The 15,939-nt window shown below is 46.5% G+C and overlaps 1 protein-coding gene across 1 annotated transcript in view; it reads left to right on the top strand.

The window, feature by feature from the left end:
- Positions 1-15,939, top strand: part of LOC146810320 (cholesterol transporter ABCA5-like) — a 1,540,893-nt gene that overhangs the window by 1,074,748 nt on the left and 450,206 nt on the right. The window contains exon 27 of the mRNA XM_085617316.1: positions 2,760-2,834. Within this exon, the coding sequence (XP_085473442.1) occupies positions 2,760-2,834 (75 nt within the window). The remainder of the gene's footprint in view (positions 1-2,759; positions 2,835-15,939) is intronic.

Genomic DNA, 15,939 nt, shown 5'->3' with positions numbered 1-15,939 from the left:
GGGTTGTTATTATAGATCACATTTTCTTCAAATGCGGCTACATATAAATTCGCTATATCAGGAGCAAAAATTGCGCCCATAGCGACTCCCTTCACTTGGACATAAAAATCGCCATTGAAAATGAAATAATTCTGTTCCAATGCAATTCTTGCACATTTGACGATGAAATCTGATGGAACCTGGTGTGGGCGGGCTCTCTGTTCTAATACACTGTTAATCACCTCTAGAGCCTCGCATTGGGGTATGTTAGTGTACAAGCTTTCAATATCCATCGTCACGAGGATATTGTGATATTTATCAAAAGCTTGTCCCTCCACGTCCACAATCACTTGTGTACTATCTCTTGTGTAAGATTTTGTCAACACTACAAAAGGTTTGATGAAGAAATCTGTATATTCGGCTAGAGGTTGTAAAATGGATTGGCAGCCAGCCACAATAGGTCTTCCCGGGGGTTTTTTGTCATCTTTATGTATTTTAGGCAGCGTATAAAACGCTGGTATTGAAAAATCATTTTTATTCAGGTAATCGAATTCCTTGGGACTCAACCAAAGGTTGTCACGTCCACTTTTTGTAAGATCAAGGATCTCTTTTCTGATCCTGTCTGTAGGGTCTCTTGTTAGTTTCACGTAATGGGTGATGCTCTGCTTTGCGGCTCTCTCCGGCTCGCCGGAAAACGTCCACCTCTGCATCCCTCGAAAGAGGAAGAGATGCTCCACCGGCTGGACCCAAAACGAGCGCTATCCTTCTATCTGGACCGCACGAAACAGTTCCGGGTGGACGACCAACTCTTTGTTGGCTACGTGGGCGCTAAGAAGGGGCGGGCAGTGCACAAGCGAACCATCTCTTGGTGGGTCGTTTTGTGCATTAACGCCTGTTATTCCTTGGCTAAGAAGGTTCCTCCTGTGGGGCTGAGAGCCCATTCTACCCGGGCCACAGCGGCTACTACTACCCTGGGACGGGGAGTCCCTCTTCAGGACAGTTGTCAGGCCTCAACGTGGACCTCGCTGCACACGTTTGCCAAGCATTACTGCCTGGACAGCCAAGTCTGGAGAGACGGCTTCTTTGGCTGTTCTGTTCTCCAGGACTTCCTGGTGTGATCTTGGATCGCAGATCCACCACCGGGGTTGGTATTGCTGGGGTATCTATTCTAAGGTAAGGAATCTAACTAACGTGTTTCTTTCAGATGAACAAGTTACTTACCTTCGGTAACAATATATCTGTAAGATACATTAGTTAGTTAGATTCCATACCGCCCCACCCATCCTCCCCGTTCTGCGAACTGATATCTAGGGTTAAGGACATCCCTTTCAGGGCCCTAGATTTATGGCACCAGTGTCGGTCTCTTGCATGGCTCTGCGTTCCTGGCGCGAAAAGCTATGTACAAGAACTGACGTCAGCGTGCGAGGGCGGCATCTAAGTACTGCGACGACGTCATCCCGGCGATCACGACGCCGACGACGGACGCGGAGCCGGAGACGACGCCTAGCGACGCACAAGGGTATTGCTGACTAAAATCTTTCCGGATCCAGCCTGACGCCTGGGGATATTCTAAGGTAAGGAATCTAACTAACTAATGTTTCTTACAGATATATTGTTACCGAAGGTATGTAACTTGTTCTTCAAGCATCTTGTCTGCATTTCACTGCAGGTGGCAGACTTGGCCTCCCTCTAAATGTGAGGACCAGGTTCCCTCTACGAATAGGTGCTGTATGTGACTGTCCATGGTCGGCTTTAGGGTAGTGCGACCGGTGCAGCCTTACTGGGCTCTTACCTAGAGAGGGCGCACCGAGCTCATGGATGGCGCATTGTGTTCAGCAATAATTTGTGATTTAAAAGCACCTGCTGCAGAGTTCCTTGTGCATCCAGCTTTCAAGCAGCAATAAAAATGTCAAGATAACTCATGTGCTTGATGTTCCTGCTAGAGAGAGAGATTAGAGTTTTGTCTTGTGGCAGCTTTGACTCGCCGTAAAGTAGCCCAAAGTGTTAATATGCCTGTTGCAAAGAACAGATCTGTATTCTATGTGGATAGCTGAGTGAATTATTAAAGCCAGCCTTTACAGCGCTATAAAATAAAGTACATGTATGTGAGAGCTGGGCTATGAAGAGATGAGGGGCACTTTTCCTGATTGGTAGTGAGGGAATTCGAGAAGGAGGTTATTGTGTGTGTTTAAACGCTAAAAAAAGATTGCCATGCCACTAGCGCTAATGCTAGCCCTGTGACTGTCCCCACCTCTGGACAAATGTTTGGAGGGTCCTATCTGGAACCCCTCTTACTCACTCTTCTTCAAGCCCAGTGGGCACCCAAAGAGAATGCACTGACTGTGCACCATCTCATATGTGGTACACAGTCAGTGCGCCTCCAGACATGTTTCTTGCACTGCACCATTTTTTGTAATTCGGCACATGGCCAAAGACAAAGGGTTCCCTCATTTTGATGTGGCCACACCCCCATAAAAATAAGCAAACACCCCTTTGTTATCATATCACCGCACCTGATGCTGCGGGACATTCAATACTCCGGAAGTGGTTGCACACACATCTGCAGCCCCTTCTGTGCTACCAAAGTGCCTCATGGCTCAAAAAGCTGGTGTAAATAAATGCCTATTGTGCCCCGACATGCTTTGTACAGGCTCAGCTCTCTTCTTACAAGTCAGTCACTGACTCACTCTGCATAAAGTATGTGATGAAGAACTTTTAAATGGAATTTGTATTAGTAAAATGCAGTGCTTCTAACTAAGTTTATCTTTGCACATCTACAGGTATCATGGAAAGGTGCACAAAACCATGAGAACCACTCTAGTCCCTGGAGCAGACTCTTCATTGCTGTGATATCGGTAAGGATTGCTACACTTGTGTATAAAACATACTAACTACTGCTTCTGTTTTTTGTGCTAATCACTGGTTGGTGCCATGAATCTCAATTATTTTGGATTTGCTCCTGCTTTCCTTGACTTGCTCACACACCATTAAGGATTACTAATAAATATGTTTGTTTGTCTTTTTTCAATGCTGATGTCTCATTTCTGCCATAACAAATGTTTAGTTTGGGTAGGCGTAAAAAAAACTGACCTAGAATACGGTATGGAAAACCTCGACAACCTCTTGAGGATTCAGCTCAATATCCCTTTGTGTCCCACAATTTGAGTTCTGTTAGTTTGAACTCGTAGCTTCAATATGAGCATGTGAAATATAAAAGAGCCCATGCGTTGGCTGACAACAGACAACGTCCCTCTGGGCGCGCCGTGTATGCTTCGCTGAAAGCGAATGAAACGTTTGTACTGAAGTGTTGAAACAAAACAGAAGATGATGCTTGGTTCCAAACTTTAATTTCAACTCAAAGGTTAATCCGTATAATCATATACTGGAAATTATTTCACATAAAGGACATCGCTGTGTCACACTTCATCTCAAGTGATAGACTTGATCCCAATGCATTTCGGGCCCCTCTGGCCCTTCGTCAGGGGAATCTAAATAACAAAGAAATATATACATGTCACTGAATGGTGTAATGAGGGGTTTGCCATTAAACAAAAGACTGAAGGACATTGCCTAAAAAAGCGAGATTACGCTAAAAAAATCACAGTGTGACGATGCTAACAGAAAGAACATCACCATGAATTGGTTTGCATGGAAACATTATGAGATCATCATGTCATTAAACAACGTGAAACACAGTCAAAAAGATGTGCCGAAATGTTCACAGTTCTTAAAGAGAAACAAGCAAATATTGATAACTGATCAATGAAACGTTAAAGAAAAAGTTCACCCTAAAACGTGCACCGTGGCTTGTAAATAAAAAACAAAAAGAAGGGGAAAAGTTCCAACCGTACCAAAATTCTATGAAAGACTCCCGTGTGTCGTGTGAAGTGTCCCTGTGCTCAGACATTCCCAGAAAGTCGGTGAGGGTTTGAAAAAAGCATATTGCGAGACGAAAAACAAAGAGTGCACCAATTCGAAAGAGAACGCGTAGATGAGAAAAACTCATTGGTGAAGCGGGGCTCCATACCTGTTGTGTGCAACGGTGTAAATCGTTCCTGTCTCGGGTTCGTTTGTGTACCTTGGGGCATGCTCTTAAAAAGGAAATCCGTGAAAAACCGGAAGTGACATAAACGGATGTTACACCGCGAGTATGTATTAAATGTAATAACCGAAAATGAGCGCCATCTTGCAAGTAGTGAAAGTGAGACGTCATGAATGAAAGAAACCCAGATTAATCAGAACAGATAAGAAAATAAAAGCGAACAAGCGTGAAAAAGTGAGAAATGCAGTGTTGTGAACACACTATGATGCTGAAAACGTTCGTAACAACTGTGCGTATTTTGATGATGTCATAGTTCAAAGATAACAAGCAAATTCCAAGCGGTCATTGAGACCCTTTGGTTTCAAAGATTCCAATTTGTAAATCCAATAGTTTTCACGCTGTAACAAGAAAGTGTTATTGTCTCTGCCTTCCTTTTTCACCACAGTCTCTAGTATCATGAACTTCAGTTGTGCAATGTTGTGCTGATTGTCCAGAAAATGCATAGCAACGGTTGATTTGGGATTGCTGGTACGTATGTTGCTCTTGTGTTCGTGTATGCGTGTCTTTATCTTCCTTTCAGTTTCAGTTTTGCCCACATATACGAGGCCACACGGGCATTTCAGTACATAAATTACGTTGGTGGTGTCACAGGTGGCATTCACTTGTAATTTAATCGGGGTGCCCCTCATGGGGTGTGCAATTTTGTTGCCTTTAATGATGTTGTTGCAATTGCTGCAGTTTAAACAGGGGATTGTCCCCCGAAATTCCATGATAGATGTCTCAATATTAGGTCGAATCAGTTCCTGTATATTTTTACTCCTGGTGTGTGCGAACATTGGTGGGTCGCTGAAAATGCCATTGAAATCGGTTTCGAAGGCCAGAACTGGCCAGTGCCTTTTAATAGACTGTTTAAATTTGTGGCTAATGGTTGAGAAACAGGAGACTACCACCATGCGATGTTGTTCTCTTCGTGTGGTTGATTGTAATAAAGTCTCATGTGATGTACTGGCCACTTTGGTGACTGCATTCTGTAAAATCGTTTGAGGATAGCCACGGTTGACAAATCGTTGTACCATTGCCTGTGTTTGTGCATGTAACTCTAAATGATCAGACACTATTCTCATCACCCTGAGCAGTTGCGAGAATGGTAAGTGGTTTTTCAGTGATGGTTGGTGAAAGCTCTTGTAGTGTAAAAGATTGTTGCGGTCGGTGGGTTTCCTAAACACAGATGTGGTGAGTTGTTTGTCGCATATTTTCAGCAGAACATCCAAGTATGTGATAGATGTGTCGTGAATGTTAAAAGTGAACTGAATGCGATCATTGATCTGGTTTAAATTGTCCAAAGCTGACTGAAGGGAATTCAATGTGCCAAACCATAATACAAAAATGTCATCAATATAACGCAAAAAAAGGCGTGCATGTTTTTGCCAAGTGTCCAAACTTAAAATGAATTTACTTTCAAATGCGTGCATGAAGAGGTTTGCGTAGGTCGGTACATGCACAAACATAGGCAATGGTACAACGATTTGTCAACCGTGGCTATCCTCAAACAATTTTACAGAATGCAGTCACCAAAGTGGCCAGTACATCACGTGAGACTTTATTACAATCAACCACACGAAGAGAACAACATCGCATGGTGGTAGTCTCCCGTTTCTCAACCATGAGCCACAAATTTAAACAGTCTTTTAAAAGGCACTGGCCAGTTCTGGCCTTCGAAACCGATTTCAATGGCATTTTCAGCGACCCACCAATGTTCGCACACACCAGGAGTAAAAACATACAGGAACTGATTCGACCCAATATTGAGACATCTATCATGGAATTTCGGGGGCAATCCCCTGTTTAAACTGCAGCAATTGCAACAACATCATTAAAGGCAACAAAATTGCACACCCCATGAGGGGCACCCCGATTAAATTACAAGTGAATGCCACCTGTGACACCACCAACGTAATTTACGTACTGAAATGCCCGTGTGGCCTCGTATATGTGGGCAAAACTGAAAGGAAGATAAAGACACGCATACACGAACACAAGGGCAACATACGTACCAGCAATCCCAAATCAACCGTTGCTATGCATTTTCTGGACAATCAGCACAACATTGCACAACTGAAGTTCATGATACTAGAGACTGTGGTGAAAAAGGAAGGCAGAGACAATAACACTTTCTTGTTACAGCGTGAAAACTATTGGATTTACAAATTGGAATCTTTGAAACCAAAGGGTCTCAATGACCGCTTGGAATTTGCTTGTTATCTTTGAACTATGACATCATCAAAATACGCACAGTTGTTACGAACGTTTTCAGCATCATAGTGTGTTCACAACACTGCATTTCTCACTTTTTCACGCTTGTTCGCTTTTATTTTCTTATCTGTTCTGATTAATCTGGGTTTCTTTCATTCATGACGTCTCACTTTCACTACTTGCAAGATGGTGCTCATTTTCGGTTATTACATTTAATACACACTCGCGGTGTAACAATCGTTTATGTCACTTCCGGTTTTTCACGGATTTCCTTTTTAAGAGCACGCCCCAAGGTACACAAACGAACCCGAGACAGGAACGATTTACACCGTTGCACACAACAGGTATGGAGCCCCGCTTCACCAATGAGTTTTTCTCTTCTACGCGTTCTCTTTCGAATTGGTGCACTCTTTGTTTTTCGTCTCACAATATGCTTTTTTCAAACCCTCACCGACTTTCTGGGAATGTCTGAGCACAGGGACACTTCACACGACACACGGGAGTCTTTCATAGAATTTTGGTACGGTTGGAACTTTTCCCCTTCTTTTTCTTTTTTATTTACAAGCCACGGTGCACGTTTTAGGGTGAACTTTTTCTTTAACGTTTCATTGATCAGTTATCAATATTTGCTTGTTTCTCTTTAAGAACTGTGAACATTTCGGCACATCTTTTTGACTGTGTTTCACGTTGTTTAATGACATGATGATCTCATAATGTTTCCATGCAAACCAATTCATGGTGATGTTCTTTCTGTTAGCATCGTCACACTGTGATTTTTTTAGCGTAATCTCACTTTTTTAGGCAATGTCCTTCAGTCTTTTGTTTAATGGCAAACCCCTCATTACACCATTCAGTGACATGTATATATTTCTTTGTTATTTAGATTCCCCTGACGAAGGGCCAGAGGGGCCCGAAATGCATTGGGATCAAGTCTATCACTTGAGATGAAGTGTGACACAGCGATGTCATTTATGTGAAATAATTTCCAGTATATGATTATACGGATTAACCTTTGAGTTGAAATTAAAGTTTGGAACCAAGCATCATCTTCTGTTTTGTTTCAACACTTCAGTACAAACGTTTCATTCGCTTTCAGCGAAGCATACACGGCGCGCCCAGAGGGACGTTGTCTGTTGTCAGCCAACGCATGGGACCTTTTAATTGAACACACTCCTTGGGTTATGAGAGTGATACCTCTGTGGCACCTGACAACACATTCAATGTTTTCAACCCACGGTTTGTGCACGATCCAGAATTGCTTTGAACAAATATAAAAGAGCGCCATGTTTCATTTTACTGTGTTTAGTTATTTACATGTATGAACGTCCTTCCGCAACGCTCCTGTACACTTCTCTGTCTCATGATTATCTGTGCTGTTTTGAGCTAGTTAAACTAGACTAGTTGATAAGAGCTTCTTGTCATGACACATTTGCAGTTATAGAACTGGAATAATCAACAGTTAGGACTCCCGAAATTATATGATTCTTTGACCTCACTTTTATCCGCACAAATATGGATTCCCGGCGTGTTAAAATAAATGAATTCTTCAATGAAGCACGCAGGTCTGGTAGTTTTGTAGTCAGGATTTATTAGCTGTTAATCAGAAAGGACAGCTCAGCCACCAAACGAGCTCTGCCTGAGGAACCGTTTAAATATATACATTCTATTGCCAGCACAGGCTGGCAAGGATTCTGGAACCTTAACAAATGGTGTCATGAGGAGGCAAGCTGGAGGCACATTACCACACATCTACCTCCCTTACTAATACTAAAACAAAGTGAAAAGTAAGTTAAGAGAAAAACAGATAACAAGCATAAAATCTAAATCCAAGATAATGCAGGATATGCATAAAGTTAAAAACAGATTAGACAGCAATTGAAAGTAATACGAAAAATGCAGGAAAGAATTTACACTACATAGTCTTCCAAATATAGAGGAGGTTGAGTTGTTCTTTCTGAACTCCTCCTTACGGCCACCTCAGGTTTATTTCCACCGTTAACACCCTCCTTATCAGAATTAATGTCACTAGTCAACTTCCTACCTTTGCACACAACAACTCTACCAAGATTCCACACCCTGTGATCAGACGTCTGGACTGCGTTGTGAAACCATTTAATAACTTTCAAGGGTTTGGTAAATTTGAAACCAGTCGCACACCATCCAGGTTTTTTAATTACCACAAATTCACCATCAGCAACCTTTGTGTTTTTGACAGCATGCCTTAAATCATATTACATTTTGCTCTTCAAGCACTTTTCATTTTGTCTTAGTTTTCCAAATGTGAGTAAACATGTTTCCCAGAAAGAAATGTATTTATCCATGGAGGTTCCGAGAAAGTTTCAGGTTGTCTTCCATGATATAGGAGAAAAACAGATTTACCTGTGGTTGTGTGAGCTGTAAATCTGTATACTCCAACCCTTTTTAGAACCTCCTCTTTCCAATTAAGACATTTATTCTTGGCCAAGGAGATCATCTCCTTCAGGACACAATTAAACCTTTCAACAGTTCCATTTGACTCAGGATGGTAAAGAACAAATTTCTTATGTATAACTCCACATCCCATAAGAAATTCTTCCATTTCTTTCGAGACTAGCTGTACCCCATTGTCAGTCAACAGTGACTCAGGTAACCCTTCTCTGCTAAACAAAACTTTAAGCAAATACATTACAGTTTTAGAGTCTACAACCCTAGAGAAACTGATCTCTGGCCATCTGGAGTAAAGATCCATAACAACAATGACATAAGTGTCCATAGCATCACCCTGAATAGGTCCCAAAATGTCCAAGGCAATGTCCTTTCATGGACGTGTGCGAATTACCATTTGTTGGGTTCTAGTTTTCATACTTTTTTCACTCAGAGAACATTGCACACAATCTCTTACCAGACGTTCAACTTGTAGGCCCATACTCTCTCTGGTTATGGAGATGCCCTAATGAGTTTTATGAGCCAGTTCCATTAATTCTTCACGTAAGATAACCAGGGGCACAAGTCTATGGCCTCTAAACAATAAGCCTTCACTAGAGGAAAATTTATCCCTCACACAACAAAATTCATTACAAGATGTGCCTCCTTGTTCTTTATTACGCCAACCAGAGCAAATGAGTTTCATAACATTCTGAAGGATTTCATCCTCCTGACAAACTTCATGCCATCGTTCCCTTGAGATAGTTTCCTACTCAACTTCACAAACAAAATCAGAAGATTTGTTGAGAGATACATTATTCTGTTAAGTATCCAAATGTGAATCACCATTTGTTACAGGAACTAACCTGGAAAGTGTATCAGCCACAACATTTTCAGAACCAGGGATATATTTCACACAAAAGTCATAAGCCTGCAGACTTACTTTGGTAATCCTAGGTGAAATGAAATCAATACCTTTGCTGGAAAAAACTTCACAAAGAGGTTTGTGATCAGTCTTGATCAAAAAGTTGGTTTCCACAAAAGCTTCTTCAACTTCATAATCAGACCCTCCAGGATTTCGCGATTTGCAAAAAATCGCGAAGTCAGCAGTTTTGTAAAAATGCAGCGATTTTTACAAAACTGCAGCGAAATTTTGGAAAACGTGATAATTCTTTTTTTTTTTTACGAGGCTGACAAAGTGAAAACAGATATTTTCACCTCTCAATTTCCAAGTTTTGGGAAACGAGCCTCTTGTGGCCATCTCATGATGTCCACAGCATTACAAGTATTATACGTCGTTTTTGTGTGTTTTGCGGAGATGGGAGGGATGTCCAATCCAGGGACAAGAAGGAACGGGTCCAGCATCAAAATTCGCCTGACAGGTGAGCGCAGATGGATTATTTGAACTACAGTCCCCGTTATACACCAAAGGTGTGGTTTGTAGCATTTAGGGACACCGGTTATATATACATGGAAGGGCAGACCTGTGTCCCATGCAGAGCAAGGCAATGCCCCCAAAGTATTAAGTTAAATATCATGGGAGATGGGGTAGTTTCTGCGGGCAGTCCAAATGGTACGACCGTGGGCTGACTGGATCCGGAAAGTTTTCGTCAGCAATGCCCCTGCGCGTCGGTAGGCGTCGTCGTGCGGCTCCGCGTACGTCGCTGGAGTCGTAGCCGCCGAGATTACGTCAACAGAGCTACTTAGATGTGCCCACGTGCGCTGACGTCAGTTCTTTCTTTTTCCGCGCCAGCAAGCGCAGATCCAAAAGAGAGCGGTAACCCTAATTAATATTTTAACTTGGTTTCTGAGAACTTGTTCCTCTTATCTTGTCGAGTACTCGACTTCTGGTGCAGTAGGGATGCCCGGGTTTAAGTCCTGTAGGACCTGCCGTCGGAACATGTCGGTAGCGGACCCGCACGACATGTGTCTCTTCTGCTTGGGGCACGCCCATGCCCCCGAGGCGTGCCCTGATTGTCAGGCCATGGCACTGAAAGCTTTGCGGGAGCGTTCCCGAAAGTTATTGGAGGTCCGGCAATCGATTCCATGCCGATCGAGGTCCCGCTCACGTGGGAGGTCGAGGGCCCGGTCGCGGAGCCGGCTCCGGCCAAAATACAGGCTTTGCTGTCGGCCATGAGCCGTTTATTTGGCCCATCAGGTCCCTTTGGAGCGCCTTCAGGACCCGCGGACCCGTTGGGTGGTTCTGCCCCCGTGCCGCCGCCTTTGGCACCGGCTATGCAGGCACGATACCCTACGGCATCGCCGGCCTCAGCACCGCCGCTGGCTCCGGGTGCGGCGCCAGATGCGGCACCGGACGGCGCAGAACCGGGGTTGGTCTATAACCCCCCGGTTCTGTTTCTGGGTGGAGAGTTTATCCCATTCCCCCGGGCACCTCGTCCCTACCGCCTTCTTCAACAACCGGTGGACGAAGGGGAGTAATGGGAGGGGGTCTGAAGACCCTCTCGCAGCTCAATGCAAGGATGAGCCAGAATGGGAAGGTGATATGGAAGGTCCAGTGAATCTGGATTTCTCTCCACATCCTGGTACACTGTCCCCCCCTTGAGTGGCTACAGAGGAGGTTGGGACTTTTTCTGCGGTGTTGCGTAGGGCTGCTGAGGCTCTTAAACTCGAGCTCCCTTATGTGCCTATCAAGACCAATCTCCTGCCTGAATTACTGCAGCCAGCGTTGTCTTCTGCGGAGCCGCTGCTGCCCTTCAACGACGTCCTTACCGACGTCCTGTTGAGCACCTGGAACAAACTCAACACTGGGGCTCCTGCGGGTAAGTGTGTGCACACCGCCACGGCCCAGCGATGGGTGACCCCCAGCTTTCTCATACAACACCCGACACCTCAGAGTCTGGTTGTCCAGGCCTCTGCTTCGCCAAGCGCATTCCCTTCTGCCCCTCCAGACACGGAATCTAAGAAACTGGAGCAGTTTGGGTAAAAGATTTTCACTTCTGCCAGTTCAGGGTTGCGGGCGGTGACTACTGCGTGCCTGTTGGGCCGCTGTTCACATTCTGTATGGGACACGGTGGCACAGATGCTGCCTCAGTGCCTTGTGGAAGCTCGAGCGGTGCTCTCCCAGGCCATTACCAAGGGGAGAGATGCTGCTAAATTCACTATCCGTTGTGGACTTGACACGGCCTATTCACTCGGTAGGGCACTTTCCTCAACGGTGGCGCTCCGCCGTTACGCTTGGCTCAGAACAACTGGCTTCTCCGGAGATGTTCAGAACACTTTGTTTGACATGCCCTTTGATGGCACACGCCTCTTTGGTGACCAGGCGGATAGCACCCTGGAACGCTTTTACCGCCCTGTCTTTGGGTCTCGCCACCATGCGCACTCTCTCGGTGCCCACTTTTCACTCCTTTTGAGGTCAGGGTTGAGGTGCCCAATCGCGTTCCTTTCAGTCCCGCTGGCCTGCGCAGCCACGGTCTCAGCGCAGCCGCGGACGTGGCACCTGACGTGGTGGGTCCCGAGGCCAGCGAGCAGGTCAATCCACCACTGCTCCTGCCGCCTCAAAACCTTCCTAGTCCAGTGTTTCAGACCCACCGGACGGCAGTGGGTGGCAGGATTCACCATCACCTTCCCCACTGGTGCACCATCACTTTGGGCAGGTGGGTTCTGCAAATAATCCGAAGGGGCTACTCCCTCCCCTTCGAGTCTACCCCTCCAGTCATGCCACCTCAGTACCACCGCATGTCGGGGGATCACTTGGCACTTCTCCAGCAGGAAGTTGCGGCCCTCTTGGCCAAGGGGTCCATCGAGCACGTTCCGACGCCAGAAGTAGGGCATGGTTGTTACTACCACTACTTCTTGGTTCCAAAGGAGGACAAAAGTCAGTGTCCTATCTTAGACCTCCGGAACGTCAATCGCTTCCTCCGGAAGGAGAAATTCAAGATGCTCACGCTTGCTCAGGTCTTGTCTGCCCTAGACCCGCAAGACTGGCTGGTAGCGTTGAACTTGCAGGATGCTTATTTTCATATCCCCATCCTGCCAGCCCACCGGCGTTACCTACGGTTCACGGTGGGCCACGAGCACTTTCAGTTCACCGTGCTCCCTTTCAGCCTTACCAGCGCCCCTCGGGTGTTCACGAAAGTGATGGCGGTGGTCGCAGCTCATCTATGCAAATCAGGGGTTTCCCCTATCTCGACGACTGGCTGTGGAAGGCGGGTTCGCCCCAGGCAGTCGTCTCCCACCTCCAGACTACAGCCGACCTCCTGCATTTGCTGGGATTTTCCATCAACGTGCCGAAGTCGCACCTGATTCCCTCTCAGAAGCTCCTCTTCATTGGAGCCGTTCTGGATACGGTGCAGTTTCGGGTTTATCCTCCCGAACAGCGAGTCCGGGACATTCCGGCTATGATTCCGATCTTTCAGCCCTGGTCCTGGGTTTTGGTCAGGAAGACCCTGAGGCTGCTGGGCCTCATGGCCTCCTGCATCCTGCTGATCTATCATGCCAGATAGCATATGCGGGCTCTGCTGTGGGACCTGAAGTTCCACTGGACGTGGCATCGGGGAAACCTGTCCTACTACGTCCAGATCTCGGAGGGCACTGCACAAGACTTGCAGTGGTAGCTCACGAACTAGCGTAGGGTCAGCGGCAGATCCCTCTCCCTTCTCCAACCGGAGCACACAGTAGTGATGGACGCGTCCCTCCTGGGATGGGGCAGCTACATGGGAGAGGCGGAGATCAGAGGACTCTGGTCTCTGGCGGAGTCCAAGCTCCATATCAACCTTTTGGAGCTCAGGGCGATCCTACTTGCACTGAAAGCATTCCTTCCCTCTGTCAAGGGGAGAGTAGTGCAGGTGTTCACGGATAACACCACCGCCATGTGATACTGCAACAAGCGGTTCGGGGAGGGGTCGTGGACCCTATGTCAGGAGGCTCTACGTCTCTGGACGTGGCTGGAACGTCAAGGCATTTCCTTGGTGGTTCAACACCTGGCAGGTACCCTGAACGCCAGGGCGTACGAACTCAGAGGCAGGTGCATGTTGGATCACGAATGGAGTCTTCACTCAGGTGGCACAAGGTCTCTTTCAGCACTGGGGAGAACCTTGGTTAGATCTATTCGCCACCGAAGAGAACGCGCAATGTCAGCAGTTCTGCACGTTGGAATTTCCAAGGTGGCACTCGCTAAGCGACGCTTTTCGTTGCGAGTGGAGTTGGGGTCTGTTGTACGCCTTTCCGCCTATACCACTTCTGCCCAGAGTGCTGAAGATCAGACGCGACCGGGCCCAAGTCATTCTTGTGGCACCAGGCTGGGCTCGAAGAGTTTGGTATCCCGAGCTACTCAGTATGAGCGTGGATCCCCCGATCTGACTGCCTCTTCGGGAGGATCGCCTGTCGCATCAATAGGGGACGGTCCTCCACCTGAACCTGTCCAGCCTCCACCTCCTTGCGTGGAGATTGAGTGGCGACAGCTGATTCCATTTAACTTTCCTCCTGAAGTCTGTAATGTGATTCTGGCAGCCACTAAAACGGTATATCTCTTTGGCCCAGCAGGGCTCTGCTCTGGGCACCATCAAGGGCTACCTTCCTGCTCTTTCAGCCTTTCTTAGGCTGCCTGATCAGCCCTCTCTTTTCAAGTCCACAGTTGTCAATAGATTTCTCAAAGGAATTACTAATTTTTTCCCTCCTCTTCCTGTTTGTGATGCCTCAATGGGACTTGAACCTGGTTCTCACATACTTGATGTGCGCTCCCTTTGAACCTGTTCATAACTGTCCTTTGCGGTTATTAACTTTGAAAACTGTTTTCTTGGTGGCCATTACTTTCGCTCGGCGGGTGAGTGAACTCCAGACTCTTTCCTGTAAACCTCCTTTCCTGGCGATTCATGCAGACAAGGTTGTGCTTCGGCCGCGTCCCTCCTTTCTACCAAAGGTAGTCTCTGCCTTTCATCTCGGGCAAACTGTCACTCTGCCCACTTTCCTTTCGCCTCCGCACCCTTCAAGAGAATAGAAGAGGAGAGGCTCCACCATCTGGACCCAAAACGTGCGCTTTCGTTCTATCTCAACCGCACACAACAGTTCCGGGTGGATGACCAGCTCTTTGTTGGCTACGTAGGCGCCAAGAAAGGCCGGGCTGTGCACAAGCGAACTATCTCTCGATGGGTTGTCTTGTGCATTAAAGCCTGTTACTCTCTGGCTAAATAGGAACCTCCGGTTGGGCTGCGTGCCCATTCTACTAGGGCAACAGCGGCTACTACAGCATTGGGACAAGGTGTCCCCCTGAAAGACATCTGTCAGGCAGCCACTTAGGCCTTGTTGCATACTTTCACTAAGCACTATTGTCTTGACAGTCAGGTCCGGAGAGACGGCTTCTTTGGCCGTTTGGTTCTCCGTGTCTTTCTGGTGTAATCTCACTTTGCAGACCCAACACCGGGGTTGGTATTGCTTGGGTATGTATTCTAAGGTAAGGACTCTATCACTAACATGTCTCTTTCAGATGCACAAGTTACTTACTTGTGTAACAATATATCTGTAAGAGACATTAGTTAGTGATAGATTCCTTACCGCCCGCCCGTCCTCCCCGTTCTGCAAACTGTTCTCTAGGGTTCAGGTCATCCCTTTTATGGCCCTAGTTCTATTGCACCAGTAGTCGGTCTCTGGCATGGCTCTGCGCGCCTGGCGTGGAAAAGTTGTGTTCAGAACTGACGCCAGCGAGCGTGGGCGCGTCTAAGTAGCTCCGGCGACATCATCACGGCGGCTACATCGCCAATGACATACGCAGAGCAGCACGACAACGCCTACCTACGCGCAGGGGTACTGCTGAAAAAAACTTTCCAGATCTATTTTGACGCCTGGGGATATTCTAAGGTAAGGAATCTATCACTAACTAATGTCTCTTCCAGATATATCGTTACACAAGTAAGTAACTTGTGCGCCAAGACCGGGTTTGTAACCGAGGGGGGCCTGGTGTGTATCTGAGGAGGGGGCGGGGCTGGCATGTATCTGTAGAGGTGGCCAGCACCTGAGGGTTTGAGGCTGGTGTGTTTCTGCAGGAGGGAGGTTCAGCTTTGTATTTGTACATTGGAACTGTTAACTTGTGTCTAGAAGGTTGCTACTTGTTTCGGTAGTATGGTATTAGTTGCTCGTATCTATTAAAGTGTTCTCACTCTTATCTGTAGAAAGAGCCTACTGTCTTGTATTGACTGTCTTTTATCTATAGAAGGAGGGTACTAGCTTGTGTTGACTGTCCTGTATCTATAGAAGGAGGGCAGTCCCGTTTCTGTCCATGGGAGGTAGTGTGTCTTACGTAATTA

This window comes from Triturus cristatus, chromosome 7, assembly GCF_964204655.1.
Source record: "Triturus cristatus chromosome 7, aTriCri1.1, whole genome shotgun sequence".
Taxonomy (NCBI): domain Eukaryota; kingdom Metazoa; phylum Chordata; class Amphibia; order Caudata; family Salamandridae; genus Triturus; species Triturus cristatus.
The sequence above is the reverse complement of the archived record's forward strand: the minus strand, read 5'-3'. Positions and strand labels throughout refer to the sequence as shown.